At 51.1% G+C, this 21,551-nt stretch overlaps 1 protein-coding gene across 1 annotated transcript; it reads right to left on the bottom strand.

The window, feature by feature from the left end:
• Positions 1-9,266: 9,266 nt before the first annotated feature.
• On the bottom strand, positions 9,267-12,722 carry MAFA (MAF bZIP transcription factor A). Its single transcript, XM_054018989.1, has one exon. It carries the CDS (start codon positions 12,127-12,129, stop codon positions 11,242-11,244), a length of 888 nt encoding a protein of 295 aa, XP_053874964.1. The 5' UTR covers positions 12,130-12,722; the 3' UTR covers positions 9,267-11,241.
• Positions 12,723-21,551: the final 8,829 nt, after the last annotated feature.

Raw genomic sequence — 21,551 nt, 5'->3', positions numbered from 1 at the left:
AGACCCAGCCTGGGGAGAGCGACCTGATGGGAACCTCACACGCCGGCCTGGAATTGGGCTCAAACTCAGGGCATTGTCATTCACCCGCCCCATCCCCGCCCGAAGCGGATAAAGGCCCCGGGAGCATCCTAAACGTTTGCCTTCCCGCCGGCGCTCAGAGCCAGGGATCAACGTGGCCTCTGTGAATCGCGCCCACTCTGGCCGTCGCTTCTACAGTGCCTTTCCGCCTGCAGCCATGGGCTGGGAAACGCAGCCACCCCGCGTGCGGCATGGAGCAGCCAGGGGGCCAGCATTCTGAGCGGGAGAGGAAATCCAGGCCAGGACACAGGGGAAAGCCCTCGAACGCCCACACTCAGAGCCATAGATCCCCAGGACGCTGGTTTTGAAGGTCTCGTCTGACCGATCCAGACAGTGGCGCACCAAGGGTTAAACGGAGTGCTTCCCCTCCCCACCCCCAACGGGGCCCAGAATCTGCTCTCTGCGTGGGGCGAGTGCACGGAGAGCAGGATCCCAGCCTCGCTTGTTCAGGCCAGAAGAATTCCCCCGGCCCGTCAGGACTCCAGCAGCTGCCAAAGGCTGTGTGGCCTGCCAAGGAGGCTGCAAATCTCACCCAGCCTGTCCCCCTCCACGGAGGGGGCGGGGGACACAGACAGCAGGAGAATTCTCTGCAAACTGGAGCGCAGCCTGCCCTGTATTGGGGCTGAGCCAGGCCAGGATCTTGGCTGGCCCCTGTCGACAGCCAGGAGAGCTTAAAATAATATTGTTCCATTCCAAGGGCCGGACTCAGGGCTGGATTATTAAGGGGGCTATTTTCAACGGGGAGGCTGGCCAAACCCCCAGGAGCTGACTCGGGCAGGATTTCGAGGGGGAAGAAGGAAGCGAAGCCGGGTGCACGGCCAGAGGAAGGGAGGGGCTGGTAACTCGCTGCAGCCTGTTCCACGACTGGACCACATCAGGGTAGTTCCACACAATCTATAGGGGAGGATAAATCACACTCCGCGCGCGGCCTGCACCACACTCCCAGGCAGCGGCACTCTGGGGAACCAGCGGCTGTTGGTGGATTAAGCAGGAGGCGCTCAAACCAATTCCCCTCTGCTCCGGGTGGACAGATGTGTGCGCACCAGCTCGCTAGCCGCTCTCGAGCTTGTGGGCATGTGTGCTCGGGGAGGGCGGGACACCCAGGCCTAGGGGAGCAAGCTGAGAATGCACATACCGTTGTTTGCCTGGAAAAATCGCTCACATAGTTGGGGTGTTTTCCAAGGACAATTTGCACAAGCAGTTTTGTGCATTGAACACAAGGCTCTTTTTACACATGGAAAACTTGGCGATAGCTTGGGGGGGGAGGGGGGAGAAGAGAAGAAAGCCTAATGACCCAAGAGACTTCTTCCAGCATATTGTCTGTGTGCAGGTGTATACAATACTGTACAATAGTCATAATATTGTAGCTAGGGAGAAAATGCTGAAGGGGGATGATCTTACAGGCAAAATACACAACTAATAGCGGGGGTGGGGGGGGGGGGAAGCTCAGCAGATTTCAGCAAGGGAGGGGGAGAACTAGCACAGTGCCTTTAGTTGCGGGGGGAGAGAATTGGAGAAGGCAGCGGAAACCCCTGCATTTTTCTAACCCCCAAATGAGATTTACATCCCTTAAGAGAGGCATCCAGTGTGGTTTGGGACTTTCTAGCTTGTCTTGAGAGGGAGGGGGACACACACTTTATAGATGTGATTTCACCCTCACCTCCATTTATTATTGGCATTACACAGCGGAGGAAAGAGGAATCTGTTGTCTACGAAGGAGAGAGAAACTGAAGAGGTGGATCCGAATCTGCCACCTGTAATACACTGACCCAACTCAGGCAAAAAGAATTTTTAGCTGAACTGTTCCACTCCCGGGGGTTAGGGTGGGGGAAGTGGTGGCTATTCATTCTACTGGGTCATTTGTTAGCGTCGCTCCACGCATTGGGAGATTCAAACCTGTCAAACTGTTGTTCGCAATTTCAAATAAAAGACATTAAATAGTCTTGGGCCAGCCCCAAACCACCTCCCTGTGGTTAAAATCAACAAAACTGTACGGACAGCGGAGGGGTTTGAATTTTGGAAGCACCATGTTTCAGACACAACCACTCGCCCCTGTGCCAAAGCATATCGGCACTAGGTTCATTAAACAGGGCTTAATTTGTGCCAGGTCATGCCTGGGCTGAGCCCCGGCACCTCTAGGCTTGGAAGTTCATAGCCCCGGCACCTCTAGGCTTGCCGTCAGTTATGAAAGTCAATAAATTGCTTTATCCCCGGCACCTTTCATTACAAATTAAGCCCTGTCCTTAAGCCATTAGCATGGAAGCCCCTCTATTTCTATGGGAAAAAGTCTCAGTTCCCGGCCTCACCCTAAGACTCCTAAGGAAACCGGCGACCCGAGAGACTGGCCCATGCGCCAGCCTGCTGAAGTGTAACGGGGGGGAAAAAGTGGCGTAATTTTTCTTTATGCTGTATGCAAAGGCATCACATTAACCCAGGACCGAAACAGGCAGGTCTAAAGCTGCGGCAGCATTGAGGGGTGACGCTCGTCTACGCACAACCAGGCAGTTGTTTGTGATTGTGCTGACGCTTGTGACTGGTTTTGAATTGCAGCCTGGAGGGTGCTTTCTAATGCGAGGCCAGGGGACAGCCTGGTAGCGAGAGAGGGGTAGGGCTGGGCAAAATGGGTTGGAGAAAACGTAGCCGGGGTGTTGTCTTGTTTTCAGCGACTCAAGCGAGACTACAGCGTAGGGCCCCATCCCGGACTGCTAGGGAAGGTGGTGGTGACGAGCAGGCTTCCTTCCATCTCCGTAGGAGCGGCGTCTGGTTAGGCCTGGCCGGAACCTTTGCCTCAAACTCCCTTTGAATCCGTCTGAGGCAGCTATTGCCGGCAAGGCAACTCCGAACCAGCCCGGCGCGAACAACGCGACTCCTGCTACAAGGTCATGCTTGGGATGCAAGGCCAGAGAGGAATCCACAGGGCACCCGCCCTGCCCCACACATGGGCACACCACACAGTCACAGCCCTTTCCTTTTTTGGAGGCAAGTTTCAGGGACAACATTGGGAAAAAAATAAACCAGAGACCGAAAAGGCACAGCTGCTGCTGCCAGGGGACTGGGCATCTCCCCTAACGCCTCCTCTCCCCTCCCCTCCCCCCGCTCCAGGCCTGCCCCTGGAACCTGCCCGGAACTCAGTCGTGGGGGTCTTGGATACATGGACAAGCCTCCCAGCCTCTCGCCCGCCAGCCAAAAAAGGAGTGTGACTTAAAGAGCAGCTTAGACGCCGTTGGGAAAGGGGGTTCCTGGGTAGGTGAAAACCAAGGGCTGTTTCTAGCAGAGAGTGGGGTTATTCGCCACTGGAGCACGGTGGATTGCTTGGCTGTTTTCCTAGAAGACCTGCTCTAGGAATGACTGGGAGCCGTTCTCGGGCCTGTGGTACACAGGGGGTCAGACAACACCATCACCTTTGGCCATGGAAGCTAGGATTCACTTTTGTCAACACGTTCTCGGCAGTCGGGTGGGTCGGCAAAGTGGGGGGCAAGCCCCAGGGACCTGGCGTACCACGGCACCCCCTCTAGGGCCACCGAGAGAACGTCACGGTAAAGCAGCCGAAAGGCCGATTGCACTGGGTGGGAGCGGATACGTTCCCGTTCCATTTCCGCAGGGAGTCAGGAGGCCTTGCTTCTATTCCTGGCTTGGCCACCGACTTGCCGCGTTGCCTTAGGCAACTCACTTCATCTTCTCTTCCCTGTTTCACCATCTGTAAAATGGGACAGCGGTGGGTACCCGCCCCTGTGAAGTGGTCTGAGATCTAGGGGTGGAAATTGCTAAAAATTATTAGACACATTCCCCCCTCCCCACCCAGCGGAGCTGCAAGAATCAGACCCCCACAAAAGGCTCCTGCGTTCGTTAGTTGGGTGCTGGTGAATAAACAGGCATCAACATAGGGGCAGAAACATTTCAGCCCTGACGCCGTGGTTCCCAGCGTCTGAAGCAGGAGGCCGGTGCCCATTCCCCAGCACTGAGAGCTCAGGCCATGCACAGAGAAGGCCCAGAAAGGAGAAATCACTGGGTATTTCTCCAATCTCTTGGGCTGCTCAGGAAATGCACCTGGGCTCCGCTCCGATCAGAATCAATGGCAAAACGCCCATTGATTTCAACAGGAGCAGAATCGGGCCCACTCCCACGGGATATTTTGTCAGTGTGCTGAGAAAAGCAGCAACAATCGCGCAGGCCAAGTGACGATGGGAGCACTTAGAGCCAGGAAGCCTAACCATGAGCTAAAACCCAGAAGTTTCTGCCCTGCGAATGAATGCATTGCGCATTGCACGGGGCTGTCCTGTACCCCGGGGTGACCGGCGAGCTGGGTTTCTGACCTGACTCGACGCAGTTCCTATTTCACGGGGCCGTGTCCCGATTTGCTCCATTCCCTCGAGCTTTATTCCTGTTACTTCCTCACAGCGGGTTTGGCCACAAATTACCCAGTTCAAAAACAAAGCAAGTGAACGGGGGCACTCCAGAGGAGAGCTAAAGATTCAAAGAGAGAGGGAGAGGGACCACAACTCTCAAGGACGGGGGGGGGGGCAAGGTTTGCCCCTTACTAATAAGAAATAAATAGAGCGCACGAATATACACAGAGAGACGGGATGGAAAATGCCACTGTTTATGTAACTGCCTCTCTTTTGTGTGCCAGTAACGAGGCAGGAACTGTTCGACATACTCCCCGTGCCCTGTGCCAGGCAGAGCTGGACTCTGAAAATTAAACCGGAAGATTTCGGTAATTGACTAGCGTACCAGTCCGCTTGGCGTGTGTCTATAAATATATGGGGCATATACACACATATATAGGCAAGTTGTGTCGCTACCGTGCCCTGCGTAGGCATGACCCACGCTGACGCTGTGTCTGGATCAGACCTCGATTTTCGGAACGTCTTTTCTCTGAAACCCCATTCTCTGAAATGAGGCCAATCGCCTTACACAAATCATTTACATTCCCCCCCCCCCCCCCCCCACACACACACTCCGCTGAGATCAATTAACTTCATGTCCCGCAGTTCCTTGGATAGCATATTATGGTAAGCTGAGGGCTAAGACCAACCGCCATTGTCACAGAGAACGCACTACAGCAGGGAGACCGCCACCAATGTCCATTGGACTTGGGGGCACGGAAAAGGGAGTTGTCACACTTTAACCCAGAAGGTATAATGGAGTCACTGTGTAAGTCAAGATTTCCGCTCACTCAGAAGCTCTAAAGGGCTTGTGGCTTCATTGGGTGATCTGGGAAGCATGCTCCCAGCTCAGCCCAGAGACGAAGCGCAAGCAAGTCCGGATTGAATCCTATTAAATTGTATTTGGTCTTTTATTCTGCTCCTGTGGGCCATGCACTTGAGCAGGGGTATGATGGGGGAGTGAAGACAGTCATGTTAATACTAAATCGCATGTAATAGAAGGGAGAAATATTCACCGATAGATTTCAAGCTAAAAAACAGCCAAAAAGCAACTCAACTATTCCTTCTGCGGAAGAAGTAGTCACAGTTCCTGGGCCTATCCGAGCACAAGATATTCTCACTCAATAGGCAACTAGACTAACTCCTGACTGGTCTATAGACAGCTGAATGACCGGTACTCTACTTAAAAAAGACTTGATTGTAATGGGGAATCCATGGAGTTAATTAATGCTTGAATATCATATGCGCACACGCACCCACAGTAAAATTGCCAAATGTGAAGTTAACTGTTCTCAGTGGAGTGCAAGGGGGTAAGTGTACGTGATTCACGGAGGACCATACACACACACACACACACACACAGAGAAAGCAGATAGATCACATGGGACACAATCCAAACAGAGAGTCGGATCCACAATGGAGCCAACCTAATTTTCACCAGAAGACGATCTAGCCCAGAGACGGGCATTACAAAACCCTTCTTTGTGGGTGTGAAAACTTTCCTAGCCTTTGTTTTCAGAGACACACTTTTAAAGTCCTAACAACTCCAATCGGGCTGTCACGCAGCTTCATTTTCAGTCGCTCACCTAAAGAGTTATTGCTTCGGAGCTAATGAGTCTCAAGTCATTATGGTGGGGGAGGGGGAAGCCCCTCTCCTAGAGGGGAACCCCTTTCCCTCACCAACTTTTCTGCTCTCCTTATTTAGTAACACCCACGGGCTTGGGCCGGGACTGCTGGCTGAAAACGCAGAGGTGGGGGTTAAGGGTGGAAAGATGCAGGGGAATTACGAGGGTCTTCTACTGCAGGGGCTTGGGACCCAGCCTAGACTAAGAAAACATTGGGGATCGGACAACCCACAGTCACCGTCTCACAATGAAATGGGGAAATTAAACTAGAATTGAATAAAAACTAAAAAAAAAAAAAAAAGGCTTCAGGTCACCACCACCAGGGAAGGGCCCTGAAATAAAACAAAACAAAAAAAAAAATAGGCAGAACAGCAAGTGGTGCAATTTACAAGACGAAATTCGCTGATCAAAGATGGTATCCGTCCCCTTGCTTTAAAAGAAACAGCGCCAGTTTCCTTCCCAAAAGGCTTCCTCCTTGTTAACACTTACGGCCGTTCATCAAATCCGAACGACTGACCCAAGTCCAGCACAAATTACACCTACCCAGGCCCTGCCCTGTCCATTTGAGAGAAATCATGCCATTAACACTGTCCGAATCCCCGTGGGGTGTGTGTGGGGGGGGGGGGGGGGAACTTCCATATGGCAAAAAGACACCAAGAAGATAGAAAACAATTCTGGGATGGACGGACTGATGCGTTTCCCCCCCATCTTTGCCAGGAACACTCGCGAGCTCAACCTGCACAGGCAGGTTTTGCAGGAATCTTACATTTTTACTTTCCTAGAGAGCGTCTTTCTATATGTTCAGGGCCCAATCCTGCTCCCACTGAAGTCAGTAGCAAAATTCACCAGGATGTCGGAACAGAATCAGGATCAGGCCCTTATCTATACAGCATAGGGATCTCTCTCTCTCTCTGTGGATATTAAACCTCTGGATTTCGAGATTCCAATCTAGTCTGTAGCGGACACACAACAATCTCTCTCTCTCTCTCACACACACACACACAGCCTGCAAATCCACAAAAAAGTGGACTTTGTCAGGAATCTCGCTGTCCATATCATGAGGCAACAAATATTTGCCTAAAAAGGAGCTGAACGATTCGGGGAGAGAAATGCCAACAATATTTAGGACGGTGGGAGGGGATCGAACTCGAAGGGAAATTAACAAGGGGAGAAATTTAGGCTGAGTATTCAGGGTGGATGCCGCCTCGCTTGGGTTAGATAAACTAGGCTGGATAAAGCACTAGGGAAAAGAACAATACAGACCAAGCCTGTCCTGGCCAAGAGAACAAACTGGATGAGCTAATCAGTCTTTCCCATCTTTAACTTCTGTGACTGATCTATAAAAGGTGCCAGACAGGCAGTTGCACCAGCAGCATTGCCACGCTCCCATTCACCCTCCATCCTCAGTCCCAACGTCACATTTATTGCCATTTTCCCCTCCCATTAAATAAAACTGGTGCGATGCTGAACAGATGCCAAGCGTCCATTTCAGCTTCCCTCAAGCAAAAAAACCCTTCTTCCTCCAGGCCAAGGAGACTCTCCTCGGGGAACGGCTTTCCAACTCTGCACCCTGAAATGGAACCAAAGCCTCCAGCCAGCGATCCACTTCGCATCTGCAAAGTGAGAGCAGCACAAAGTCTAAAGCAAGCCCGTCAGACTCAGAGAAACTGGGGAACAATTCAAAATCAGACTCTGAAAAAGGGACCGGGGAAGGACGGGGGAGAGGAGTTTGGGCCAAAGCAGAAGCCTTCTGGTTTATTTTTTAAAATATTTAAAACACTCAGATTTTTTCCCATTTGTTTAGCACAAAAAAAAAAAAAAAAAATCAATTAGTACTGGGGATTTTAATTGGCACCCAAAAGATTCCCTCCCGTGAGGATCGCCACTACAGGCATGTTTAACAAACAAATTAAATCCACTATATTTCTGGTCATTTTATAGTAATTTAAAGCCATTCACTGCTAGTTCTTCTATTTTTAAAGTGCAGTTTAAAATATTAGTTCGGGGAGGATTTTTATTTTTTTAATTAAAAATTCTTAAGCAATATCCAAAAGGGGAAATTAAACCATTTATTGCCATTTAAAATAAAAGTCAGTCAATGGACTGATTTGGGTATGAGAGAGACAGACAGCATTAAACACTATTGAGAGCATTCGTTTGGTGTGGAAATAATTCTTTGTTTCAAAAGAAAATGATTTCACTGGTAAGTGCGGAAAAAATGCTCCGATTTCTGATCAAATCCTTTATCATTCTAAATCTCAGGACTCTGAAAATTAAAATGGAGATGTAAAACATGCACTTAAAAAATGTTCAATTTAATAGTCCTTTTTAAAAACAAACTTTTTAAATAAAGCATATCCCATCTATTGAATGATTCAGATAAAGTGTTTCTGATTTTTTTTTCTTTCAAAGTGTAAAACCACCACTTAATTCCAACGAATCTCTCTCAAAATTTAAATTTTCAGCATTTAAACAAAAAATAAATCAGGCTAATAAACTGTGAGGTTTTAAAATGATTTCACACCAAATCTTTGGAAATGAAAAAGTACCAGAAATAGCACTAAAATGTTTTCAACATTTTTCCCTCAGAGGAAAACTTGGGAAGAAAAATTATGAGCCTAAACGTATTTTTTTTACTATTAATATCTTGCTTCTCCAAATACACCAACTGTATTTTTAAAGTGCTGCCCTTTAAACTAAACTAGAAAGCTAAACATCACGCAGAAGAATAAGAAAGTGCATCTTTAAAAATGGACAAAATATTGATGCATTTGTTAAAAAAAAGTGTCAATTTTTACCATGCTTTCCAAATATATCAATTTCTTTGGTTAATTTTTTAAACTGGAAAACGAATTTTTAATGTGGGAGTTTACACTGTTTCATCTATAGCCACCAAAACAAAGTTAAAATAATTTCCTAACTATTCATTCAGTCCAAGGTTTGCAGTTGCAAATATTTCCCTGCCTTTGTATTTAAACTCAAACTCACATTTGGATTAATCCATCACATTTCATTCTGGTACACAAAACAAAGAAACGAGTGTGCTTTCATTTCCCCCAAACATCTAATCCGAAAAAGACAAATCACCACTGTCACCAGTGCAAAAATTTCAAATGATGTCCCCTCCCTACAAAAACTAGGAAGGCAAAAAAAGATAGGTATGTCTAAAGAGATTTATTTTTCGTTCGTCCGTAGCAAATGAAAGCTAAAATGAATTTTTGCATTGATGCCTGAACACAAAGGAAACAATTCAAAGAACAAACAAAAAAAAGATATAGGTGTTTTTGAGGTTGCAATAGCCCACAAGGCTCAACAGCAGTTTATATAAAAAGACTTAACTGAAGCTCTAGATGAATACAAGTTCTATCTTGATGCAACACAGTTAAAACCATCAGAAATCGAAACAAACTGGTTATTTAAAATGCTTTGCACAAGCAGCACCTAAAATGCACCAGTTGCCAAAGTTCACACGTGGTTTGTTTGTTTTTAAGACTTTTACAGTTTTCCCTAAGAGTTCCTTTTTTAAAATAAGTAACTTGTTAAAAACCCTAACGGCTACGCATTTTTCTTTTTTTACTTTCACACAAAGCGTAATTGCAAGATTATTTCTTGCAAAAAAAGAAAAGCCATGTGCATTTTCTTTTCTTTTTTAAAATCATCAAGGTTAAAATAATATTGTTTCCCAGGGGTTAATAAATAAATCTGGTGCATAGTGATATAGCAGCCAACTGATTGCAGTCCATATATTACTATATTGCCTTTCAGGTCATCTTAGAATGTTAACTTTTTTCCAATATTTTTAACAGCATAGATAATTTTAAATCTCTATAAAACAGCATTATTTAATCCAATTGATTCCTGTATATAGTGCATTCGGCTTTTTCAACATAATTAAATTAATTAATTAATTCTTATATTATTTGCATGCTATTACATACAAACTTTCATTAAGACTTGTGATTTTTTTTAAGCTTTTTTTTTTTTCTTAAATCACCAAGCAAAATATAGGCTCAGAAAAAAAAAGGGCAAAAAACTAACTAAATTCTACATATGTACAAGTGGACACCTTTAAATAAGTTACGTCTGGCTCAGGTTTCCTTTTTAAAACAACAACAAGAATTATTAGTAAGAAAAGGAAGGAGATAAAAAGCAGGTAAACTCAACTCTTTTTTGGAGTCTGAAGTCCCAAGATATATATTCCAGTCCCTTTTGTGAGTGTTTTGCTGCACTGTTCCACTGAGAGAGAAAACATCACTTTGCAAACATGTTAAGACTATTTGTTATTTAAGATGCACCCAAAAAAGAGTGCTGCAAACTAAAAACTGACCGTTGGGAAAAAAACAAACAAAAATATTACCAAGAAAAAAAAAAACTGGATCATGCGTTTTCTTCATCTGTTCTAGTAGAAAAGAAGGGGAGATTATTGAAATACCATACATGTCCTGCATGCAGGATTGCTTAAAAAGTCTTCTAAGAACCACAGCTAAGTTGCAGAGTTCCTTGGATGCTGCTTTATGAATGAGTACGATTATTAAGAAGAGGATATAGGAGGATTTCATTATGATGCACTTTTTCTCCCCAAACGATTTTGGTTGGTTACCCAGTTTTCCAGGAGAAAAAAAAAATTTCAGAGGTTTGCTCATTTTTCCCCTATTGCTTCAAGTCTTTGAAAGTTCAGTTTGTCTTTCCCACCAGCCAAAGCTTTGTCTGGTCTGGGGGAGGGGGTTGTTTTTTTTTTTAAGTTTTCGGGATCACAATGTTTTAAGACTCAGGAGTGAGCGTGTGACGGTGTTTGGAGGCGGCTCGCACCTTGCTGGGGTCCAAGTCCCAGCTCGGGCTCGCTCTTTACCTAGAGACGCACAACTGCCGGAGGATGCGCTGGGGGAAGTCGCGGGGCTCTTGCAAGGGGCAGGACCCCGGGGCTCCGGCTGGCACGGAGGCGTTGGTGGGCAGCCCCGGCGGGGAGGGAAGGAGACGCAAGCGGGGGGGGGGACCTGGCCCTGCACGGGGTGCGCGCCTGCTTGGGGAGTTTGTGGGCAGCCCGGAGACACACACACAAACACGAGTCTATGTACAGCAGCCAGCCCCTCTATGTACACGGCGGGCGAGTCCCGGGGGGAGCTGGGGAGGGCGAGGACCCCCCCGTTCCCCGTTCACATGAAGAACTCGGCCGAGGCTTTGGGGGCGGCCTGGGGGGGCGGCTCCCGGGGGAAGCCGCGGCCGGCCAGCTTCTCGTACTTCTCTTTGTACAGGTCCCGCTCCTTGGCCAGCCGGGACACCTCCTGCTTGAGCTGCTCCACCTGGCCCTGCAGCTGGCACTTCTCGTTCTCCAGGATGTGCCGCTGCTGGACCCGCTTGTAGCGGCAGGACTGGGCGTAGCCCCGGTTCTTCAGCGTGCGCCGCTTCTGCTTGAGGCGGATCACCTCCTCCTTGCTGAAGCCCCGCAGCTGGCGGTTCAGCTCCCGCACCGACATGCTGACCAGCTGCTCGTCCGAGAAGCGCTCCTCCAGCCGCAGGTGGTGGTGCGGGTGCGCCGCGTGCGGGTGGTGCGGGTGCGCCGCGTGGTGGTGGTGGTGGTGCGGGTGGTGGTGGTGCCCGGCCGGGGCCGCCTCCTCGCCGGGGAAGCCCTGGCCGCGGAAGCCCTCGTAGCCGTGCAGCGGGTGCGGGTTGCCGATCAGCGCCTCCACCGCGTCCTCCGGGGTGAGGTTCAGCGCCTCCGGGTTGAGCGGGTGCTGGTAGCCCGACATCCAGTAGAGATCCTCCAGCGGCGCCTTGCCGGCGCTGCCCGGGTGCGGGGCGGCTCCGGGGCCCGGCTGCCCGCCGGGGCTGGGCGCGCAGAAGCTGGGCGAGGAAGGCACCGAGGAGCAGGGGGTGCTGAGCGGGGTGGAGGAGAGCGAGCCCGCGGGCAGGCGGTGGCAGAAGCGCTCGGCCTCGGGCGGCTCCTTCTTCACCTCGAACTTCATCAGGTCGAAGTCGTTGACGTACTCGATGGCCAGCGGGCTGGTGGGCAGCTCGCCGCTCATGGCCAGCTCCGAGGCCATCTCAGTCCATGCACCGGCGGCGCGGGGCTGGCCCTGCCCGGCGGGGGCTCGGCTGCGCCCGCCCGAGGGGCCCGGGATCTCCCCGGCGCAGCCCGCCTGCAAAGCGGGGAGCCGCTCGCTCGCCTCCGGCGGGAGCTGGGACGGGGCCGGGTTACTAAAGAGATCGAGTTGGTTGTGCCCTTCAAAGGCTCAGCGGGGAAAGTTGCACCCGGCGCATGGGGGGAGCCGCAGGCAGAAAGCGACAGACCCGAGCTCGGGGGGCGGCTTCGGAGAAAAGTTGCGCTGCCGGGGAATCCGGATCGGAGCGGGGCCGCGCCTGGTCCCCGCACCGTGGGCAACTGCTCTTGCACCGGGGGCTTTCTGGTGCCCGCCTCGCTCTTCTCGCCTCCGGCTTGGCTTTGCAGACAGGAGCCCCCCGCTCTGTGCCTTGCCACCCCCCGCTCCCCCGGCTCTGCAGGCAAGGGGCAGCAGCCCTCTTCCCCCCGAGGCTGACTGCTCAGTGCAATGCCCCCCCGCCAGGACACAACGCTGGGCAATCGCCACCGAGGGGGGTCTCTGCCTGTGGCCCCCGTCCCCTGCGCCCCACGCTCAGCTGCGGCACCGCCCACGGGCGCCGCTCCCGCTTTGCCAGTACTGAAGTGCTGAATGGAGCACTCTGCCTTTTATAGGGAGCAATGCCTGGCCCCGCCTCCCCGGGCGGGGGCAGCCGCCTCCCCACCTATAACAGCCAGTGCAATTTGCCTATCCCTATAGCAACCCTGGGGCCAGCTGTCAGTCTCCTGCGGGAACAGCTGTAAGGGAGGGGAAAGGGAGGGCAGGGAAAAGGTCCCTCCAGTGGCCATGCACAGGAATAGCCTAAATGGAGCTAGGGCTCTACTCTAGTGCAAGGGGCTGCTTCCCAGCCCCCCCACTTCCCACAGCAAATCCAGAGCCCAGGGCTCCTGGCACACGGAGATTCTCTGAACAATTAGTTTAGCCTTAAATGCGTGCCACAAGCCCAGGCATTTTTATGTTACTGTATGCAAAGTCTCCCTTTGAATTCATCAGCCCCAGGGGCAACGGGAAGAAATAAGTTTGACAATAAAGACAGATTTTGGGCCCTTCAGAGCCAGCTCTGCTCCTTTACCAGGACAGTAAAACTGGGTTTTCACTTTTTAACCTTGCTGTGCACCCGCAGGAAAGGTCAATGCAACTCTTCCTCCCACCCCCCCACAAACCCATCCTCACACCACTCCCCCCTCCCGCCCCCCAACACAAATCCATAAGCAGGCAGGCACACCCCAAGTGTGTCCACGTTTGTGATGCTGTTACCCATAATAATTATAACCCAAAAGACACCTGCTCCGATACGCCCCACAGTTCTCCCAACGCATCTATGGGGATGTAAAAATGACTTGCAAACCACACACCACAACACAGGTGCACATGGCAGGGCAATGCATCCTCCCCCCACACACACACACACTGTCTCTCTCTCTCTCTCACACACACACACACACACACACACACACACACACACACACACACACACACACACACACACACACACACACACACACACACACACACACACACCCCCCTCTGCATTCCTGGAGCTCTGTACAATAAAAACACAAACTTCAATACACATATTGCATCTAGCTCCATAGGTGTACTGGGAGATATCACATACATCTTAATACCCACAAATTGCACACATCCAAGACACATTTCAATACACACTAGGTGTCACACCAATTGACACACACCCCGACACGGTATTTTTTCCCAGTACCCCAAAGGACAGCAAGCAGCCCAGGGATACATATAGGCCCTGCCTACACACACACACACAGGTCCAGTCCACCTGCCTCAAATCCCACAACCAGTACATACAGGCTGACAAACTGCAATAACCAAAGGCTTCCCCCTCTGAGGGTAGGCAGTTCCCATGTCATACGTGTTGGCAGGGGGGTTCATTGGGGTTGTCGTAAGATGGTTAAAATGCCCTGCCTTTGCTCTCAGCAAATTGTAACTTTCCTACCAGGCCTCGGCCAAGCAAAAGGAAAAACCCTCCCTCAAAAAAGAAGGGAAAAACCCAGAACGTGGCTTATTGATTTCAAATATCTGCAGTGTCAGATTTCGCATGAATTAGAGTCTAACAACCCAGCCCGCTGCAGGGCTCGTTGTCTCTCCATCAATCCCACGTTCCCTGGGCCAGGACCAAACCCGCTCCCCTGGTGCGGCTGGCTGGCACGCCCCCCAAATCCCGTGCCAAAAATCCTCTAGCCACTGGCCAAAATCCCACAGCCCCAGATTTAGCCAGGGGGGAAAATAACACAGCCACGCAGTTCCCATTCCCCTCACCAGTGTCAGTTCACAGAGATAACGGCAGGATTTCCAAGTGGGGCGATTCACTGTTCGTTTCACACTGCTGCCCCGGCGAGGTCGGGATTCATCTCTTTTTGCCCACACCACACAGCTGAGTCAGGATCAGGGGCCGAACCCCAGCGTGAAGGCCCAGAGACCTTGTCCGTTGCTGCTCCAGGAAGAGTGCCCGTTCGTTCCATGCATGTGCCCAGTCCACACTGCAGGCTGGGCAGAACAAGCAACGGGGTGGGGTCCTGGTGTCAGAAAGGCCAATCAGGAGCGTACCTGGACTCTGCTCCCAGCAACCATGCTTGGGGAGGGAGCCCTTGGCCTGCACTGAGGGTTTGGGGCTGGAAGCGCGTCCATGGGAAGATGACCAGAAGCTCCCAGGTCTGACCTTACTATAGAGTTTCTCCACAATTTAGGGAAAGGATCCCACCCTGAGGGAGGAAAATTATCCCAGCACAGTGTGTCCCAAGCCAGGTTATAGTCATGGCATGAACACTGCAGATGGCATGATTTAGTTGGGGATTAGTCCTGCTTTGAGCAGGGGGTTGGACTAGATGACCTCCTGAGGTCCCTTCCAACCCTGATATTCTATGATTCTATGATCACTACTCGAAGGTGCAGGGTCCTCTGGACTGTTTATGTAGCTTATCTATTCTCCAGCCATGATCCATGCTGCACAGGTGAGCTTCAGAGCTCACCATGGTGGTCCATGAACAAAACATATTGAAAACCATAGAGCAGGGGATTGTGGGAGGGGGGGCTGATGGTCCCTTGAGGGCTCTTAAACTTGCAAAGTTGTCCACACGGTGAAAGAGCTGGGTAGTTTCTGCTCTGCCATATACTGCGGTGCACTGAGGAGAACCAGGGGGACAGAATGACTGGCAAGGAGAGGAGAACTGGGAGTCAGGAGAACTGGCTGCTACATCCAGTTCTGCTGCCCAATGGCTGTGTGACCCTGTGAGAGTCACTGCACTGCTGTGCCTCGGTTTCCCCTCCTATGCAATGGGAATAATGAGATACCCACTTTTATAAAGTGCTTTGAGATCTACAGATGGAAGAACACTAAAGTATTAATAGATTAAAGGAATTGAAGATTAAAAGGGATTGAAAAAATGGGGACAGATTAGTTTAGAGGGAGACAAATAAGAAGGGGCACAATGGAGGTTTGGAAAACAAAGAATGAGAGAAAAGTGGTGAATTGGGCGCGCCTCCTGTTTAGTCTCTCGTATGCAAGAGCAAGGGGATGTCCAATGACACTGAAGACAGAAAATTTAAAATGGCTAAAAGGAAACACTTTCATTCAGTTCCTGGTTAACCAATGGAACTCACTGCACCATGATATCACCAAGGTCAGGAGCCAAACAGGATCCAAAAAAGGACTGGAGAGTAGTCACATGAGGTCAGATTAAACATAAAGGAATGATATCTGCAAGCTTTAGGATATAACACCAATCACTAACTGATGAGAATCAGGAGGGAAATTCCTTTAGGTTAGAATCACAGGGTTAGAAGGGACCACAAGGATCACCTAGTCTAACCCCTGCCAAGCTGCAGGATTTGTTGTCTCTAAACCACCCAGACAGACAGCTCTCCAGCCTCCTTTTGAAAACCTCCAGTGAAGGAGTTTCCACGACCTCCCTGTTCCACTGTCCATAGCTGTCCACTGTGGCATTTCTAGTACATCCCTCTGATGCATCTAGTGCTGGGCAGTGTCAGAGACAAGATACTGGACTAGATGAACTACGTTCCTAAGGCTCACTGGGATATGAAAGCCCAGCCACAGTCCGTCCGATCCGTGCAGAGTCTAACGATGCAGCCACTCCAGTAACCTTGCAAGATCCCAGCTCAGCAGTATTCCTTTAAAACAATACTCCGCTATCCTACCTTAGCGGCCCCAAGACAGCCCGACAGTAGCGCTGCTGCAGGCTGCGTTGTTTAGAAGCGTTCCTGAAGAACACTCAAATGGCTTTTAAAAATGGCTCTCTGTCCTAAGCCCACCCGACGGGCTGGCCTGGATTCAGAGAGGAAGAAGCGCCCCCGCCTCGCGGTCGTCACTCGCCCCTTGATACGGAGTGAGATATCTGCAAAGCAAAGGCCTGCAGCTCAGACAGGCTCTGCACGGCTCCTGCTGGCTCAGCAAAGGAGGACGCAGCGCTTGGTTGGCTCCGTGAGCCAGAGCTGCGATCCTGCAAGAAGCCTCTTTGTTCTCTCTTCTCCTCGGATTCCTGGGATTTGTTCCAAAAAACCCAACCTCTCCTTGTCTTTAGCAACTGCAATGGAGGGTGGGCGCAGGGATGGGTTTTCTTCAATTAATGCTACAAGCTGCTGTATTATGGGGATGTATTATTTGTTTAACCATAGCAGCTAGGAGCCCCAGTCATGGAGCAGGACCCCATTATGCTAGGCGCTGTACAAACACAGAACAAAAAGACAAGCCCTAGTTTACAAAGTACAAGATCTTCTGGCAGATGGGCAGGGCCGGTGCAAGGAAGTTTGTCGCAAAACTTCCACCTTGCGCCCCCCCCCTGCAACCCTGTGGCAGCTCCCCACCCCCCCCTCCGCCCTGAGGCGCCCCCCCCACGGCAGCTCCCCCCCGTCTGCCCTGAGGCACCCCCTGCGGCAGCTCTACCCCCCACCGGGGAGCCATGCAGCAGCTCCCCACCCCAGCTCACCTCTGCTCCGCCTCCTCCCCGAGCACGCCGCCCCCGCTCTAATTCTCCTCCCTTCCCAGGCTTGCGGCCCAAACAGCTGATTGACACTGCAAGCCTGGGAGGCGGGAGAAGTGGAGCGCCGATCGTGCGCTCGGGGAGGAGGCGGCATAGGAACGCTGTAAAAAACAAATTGGGGGCACCGCTTTTTGGCGCCCCCAAATCTTGGCGCCCTAGGCAACCGCCTAGTTTGCCTAAATGATAGCACCGGCCCTGCAGCTGGGGTGCAGCAAAGTCCCAGAAAGGCCTGCCTCCTTCCCCAGAAATCCACTCTCCGGAGCTGCCCAGTCTGTGCCGTTCCGCCCACACAAATTACAAATCAGAACAGCTCTCAAAAGCCATTTCAAATGGACAATTCTAGGGTAGTTCGGCACAACACTGAGCACGCCCTGCTCCAATTGAAGCATTATTCATTGGAGCTTTGGAACATTAGCTACAGTATTTGGGCACGTAAAGAGACAGCAGGAGAAATCAGAATCAAGAGTACCGCATAAGCTATTAATCCCTTCATTAAATGGATTAAAAGCTGACTAACTGATAGGTCTCAAAATGTAATTTTACGTGGTTCATCATCATCGGCTCTTGGCCCTCTGCTATTTAACATTTTTGTTAATGACCTGAAAGAAACCACAAAATCATCCCCGATAAAGTTTGCAGATGACACAAAAATTGAGGGAGAGGTAAATAATGAAGAGCTCAGGTCACTGACGCTTGGTAAGCTGGGGCCAAGCAAACAATATGCACTTTAATCTGGGTAAATGTAAATATATATGTCTAGGAACAAAGAACATAGGCCATGGTTTCAGGATGGAGGACTTTATCTTGGGAAGCAGGGACTCTAAAAAAAGATTTGGGGATTGTGGTGAATAATCAGGTGAACATGAGCTCCCAGTGTGACGCTGTGGCCAACGAAGCTAATGCGATCCTTGGATGTGGAAACGGGAATCTTGAGTAGGAGCAGAGAGGTTATTTTACCTCTTTATTTGGTATTGGAGTGACCGCTGCTGGAATCCCGTGTCCAGTTCTGGTGCCCACAATTGACGGAGGAGATTGATAAATTGGAATGGGTTCAGAGAAGAGCCACGAAAAGGATTCCAGGATTAAAAATCTGCCTTATAGTGATAGACCCAACAAGGAGCTCAATCTATGTACTTTAACAAAGAGAAGGTTAAGGGGTGACTTGATCACAGTCTGTAAGTACCTACGCAGGGAACAGATATTTGATAATGGGCTGTTCAATCTAGCAGAGAAAAGGTCTATCATGATCCAACGTCTGGAAGATGAAGCGAGACAACTTGAGACTGGAAATAAGATGTACATTTTTAACAGTGAGGGTAATTAAGCATTGGAACAATGTACCAAGCGTGATGGTGGATTCTCCATCACTGACCATTTTAAAATCCAGACTGGCTGTTTTTCTAAAAGACCTGCCATAGGAATGACTTGGGGGCAGTTCTCTGGGCTGTCACACAGGGGGTCAGACGAGCTGATCACAATGGTCCCTTCTGGCCTGGTAATCTACGAAGTCCAGAGAAACTGGCAGTGCTCAGCACGTCTGAAAATTCATTCCACAGAAAGTGTCACTTTCATCTAGCACTGAACAAGGAACTTTATTAGAACAAGGAAAACTGTGTCATTCCTTCAGCCCCCCGACGCCACTTCCCTGTAGTGCTTCTGCCTAGGGCTCACCCCACAGCCCTTCCTGCCCAGCCCCGCTGGCACAGATTTAAAGAAACAGCGCATGCATCCTCCCACCCATCGCTGGAGCCTCTAAGCACTGAACCCAGCCAGTGGATCGGCAAGACTAGAAGCTCTAGTGAAAGCGATCATTGCTACAGGACGTGTGAAAGGCAAAGAAAGAAATAAAATAAAGCACAGGTGGCAAAAAAGGGAATTTGATTTTTAAAGTGCCTTCAAGTTTAAATAAGTCTGAGGCCTAAGGAAATTTGTTTTGTTTCGAAGGGAATGGGCTAGATTTTCGTACCCACACACACCATTACGAATACCCAGCCCCACGTTTTTAATGTGCCGGTGATCTATAAGAGCATAGGCCATGCCACAAGTAAATCGCTGTTTTCAACAGCCCTGCGCTGGAGAGGCAATGCTCTTCCAGGATACAGCTGTAAAACACCAGCTGTGAGAGTAAACTGTATGAACCCCTCTAAGGCACTGCTTCCGTTGCAGAGCAGCAATGCGTGTTCTAGGTCTCTGCAACAGCCCGAGAAGTGACCGCCCCAGAGAATCCCTCCTGGCGTTTTCCGGAGCCCAGTGCATCCTGGGACATGACTTTGGGAGTTGAGCGAGCGCTGTGTGAATACCCAGGCAGTGCAGGGACAACTGGCACATATCTCACCAGCGAGGAGCTGCCGGTAACTTGAGACATAACAGGGTGGACAGGGCCTTCCAGAATGAAGGGTAGAGAGGGTCAGTTTTGCTCTGAGCTGCACCGTCAATGCAACTTCAGCGGACTGGCGATTTCCACTGGCATAATGAGAGCAGCATTTGGCCCCCCGAGTTCGGATCCAAGCTTAGCTGTCTCACCCAGCCACCTGAAGCAAGTGGCCCTGCAGACCCCCCAGCCGCTCTGCCCTACAGCTCGCTTTGGCCCGAGCAGATCTGCAGAGGCCTTTGAAAGGAGTCATGCTGGCCCCACTAACGGGGAGCCAGTCTGCTGGTCACCTGAAGCAGCCCGTGGCCAAGGTCTAATTAGTTCCCAGCTACGCCAGGGGAAGCCTCACCAAAAACCAATCTCCCCACGTCAACGGTTCCACCCGGAAATCGGAGACTCCTTTCTACACTGCCTGGAGACCCAGAGCCCAAGAGAGATGTCCATAGCCCCCCTCCACCTCAGAGACTGCCCATACTACTTCATTCCCAGCTAAACCTCTGGCTATTAAATTAACCCTTCGCGAGCTGCAGTCCAAGGACAAGTGCCAGCTTCAAGGGGGAGAAGGGAACAAAGGATTGTGGGAAATGTGGGAGAGAGTCTCCGCCGAATCGAAGTCAATGGGACTGAAGAGCATTCAGCACCGTGTAGGATTGGCCTTTGACGTGGCCGGAGCGGCTGGAGCACTGCCATCTTGTGACTGTTTAGAGATGTAGCATTCTGCCAGGATGGACCCTGCTTTGCCTCCGGCAGCCCCAAAACTGCTGCTTCGGTGAAGCTCCTGGAACAGCAGCAGGTAGCCAGGTGCCTGCACCAAAGTCCATATAACCCTTCTGCCAGGTGGAGCCAGCAGCAACCAGGGCCGGGTTCAATTCCTAGGGGTTCCTTTCCATCAATACAACACAGAACTGGCTCAAGCCCCCACCTGGGACAATTACACACCAGTCCTGGGCGCCTCTGAGGGGCAATACTTCCCCTCTCGCAAGCACAGAGTCTGAGTGTAGAAAGGAAACGTTTAATGAAAGGAGGGAAGTCACCCAACACTAATTAGGGAAAATGCCACAAGCAGGATTCATAAACCTAAAACTGTGAGCAGGACGCCCGCCGCAGAGTGCGTGGGGCAGAGCCTTCTGCCTCGTGTTCTTGAGTTCTACAACCAACAGTTCCTTTTCTGTGCCCCGTCTGCTCCCTCACCACACCCCACTCACAGGGGTTGTCCTGGGTCAGTGAGGACCCAGGGTTCAGAGGTGCATCTGGGTGAGTTCCCCTCCCACCCAGGCAGGGCCGGCCTTAGCAAGAGCGGGGCCCAATTCCTGGGGGCGGGGCTTGCCGGCAGCAAGCCCCGCCCCCAGGAATCGGGCCCCGCTTGGGCTGGGGTTGCGGGGCCCGAGTCCGAGCTGCCCGAGCCGCCAGGGCCTGAGCAGGGCTGGCTTTAGAAAGTGCGGGGCCCGATTCAAATAGTTTCGACGGGGCCCCAGCAGGGTTGACTTAAAAAAAACAAACACAAAAAACATAAAAAAACCACATGGGGCTTGTACTCACTGGGCCGCGCTCCTAGTCTTTGGCGGCGGGTCCTTCACTCGCTACGGGTCTTCGGTGGCACTGAAGGACCTGCTGCCAAAGATACAGAGCGCCGTCGGGTGAGTAAAAATTAAAAAGGCGCCTCTAGCCAGGGAAGGGATTCTCTGCCACTTGCCTCCCACTCAGCGCGGGGCCCTCTTAGGCGCGGGGCCCGATTCGGGGGAATTGGTGGAATTGGCCTAAAGCCGGCCCTGCACCCAGGGAAGAAGGCACCTTGCTCGCTCTGTCCTCTGAGTACTTGATCTGGCTGGTCACCCCGCCAGCCACGATTCCTCGCCACCCGGCCACCCCGCCAGCCACGATTCCTCGCCGCCTGACCGCCCCGCCAGCCGCTGTTCCTCACTGCCTGGCATCCCCGCCAGCCGCGGGTCCTCACTGCCTGGCATCCC

The sequence above is a fragment of the Malaclemys terrapin genome, chromosome 2 (genome assembly GCF_027887155.1).
Source record: "Malaclemys terrapin pileata isolate rMalTer1 chromosome 2, rMalTer1.hap1, whole genome shotgun sequence".
NCBI lineage: Eukaryota > Metazoa > Chordata > Testudines > Emydidae > Malaclemys > Malaclemys terrapin.
The sequence above is the reverse complement of the archived record's forward strand: the minus strand, read 5'-3'. Positions and strand labels throughout refer to the sequence as shown.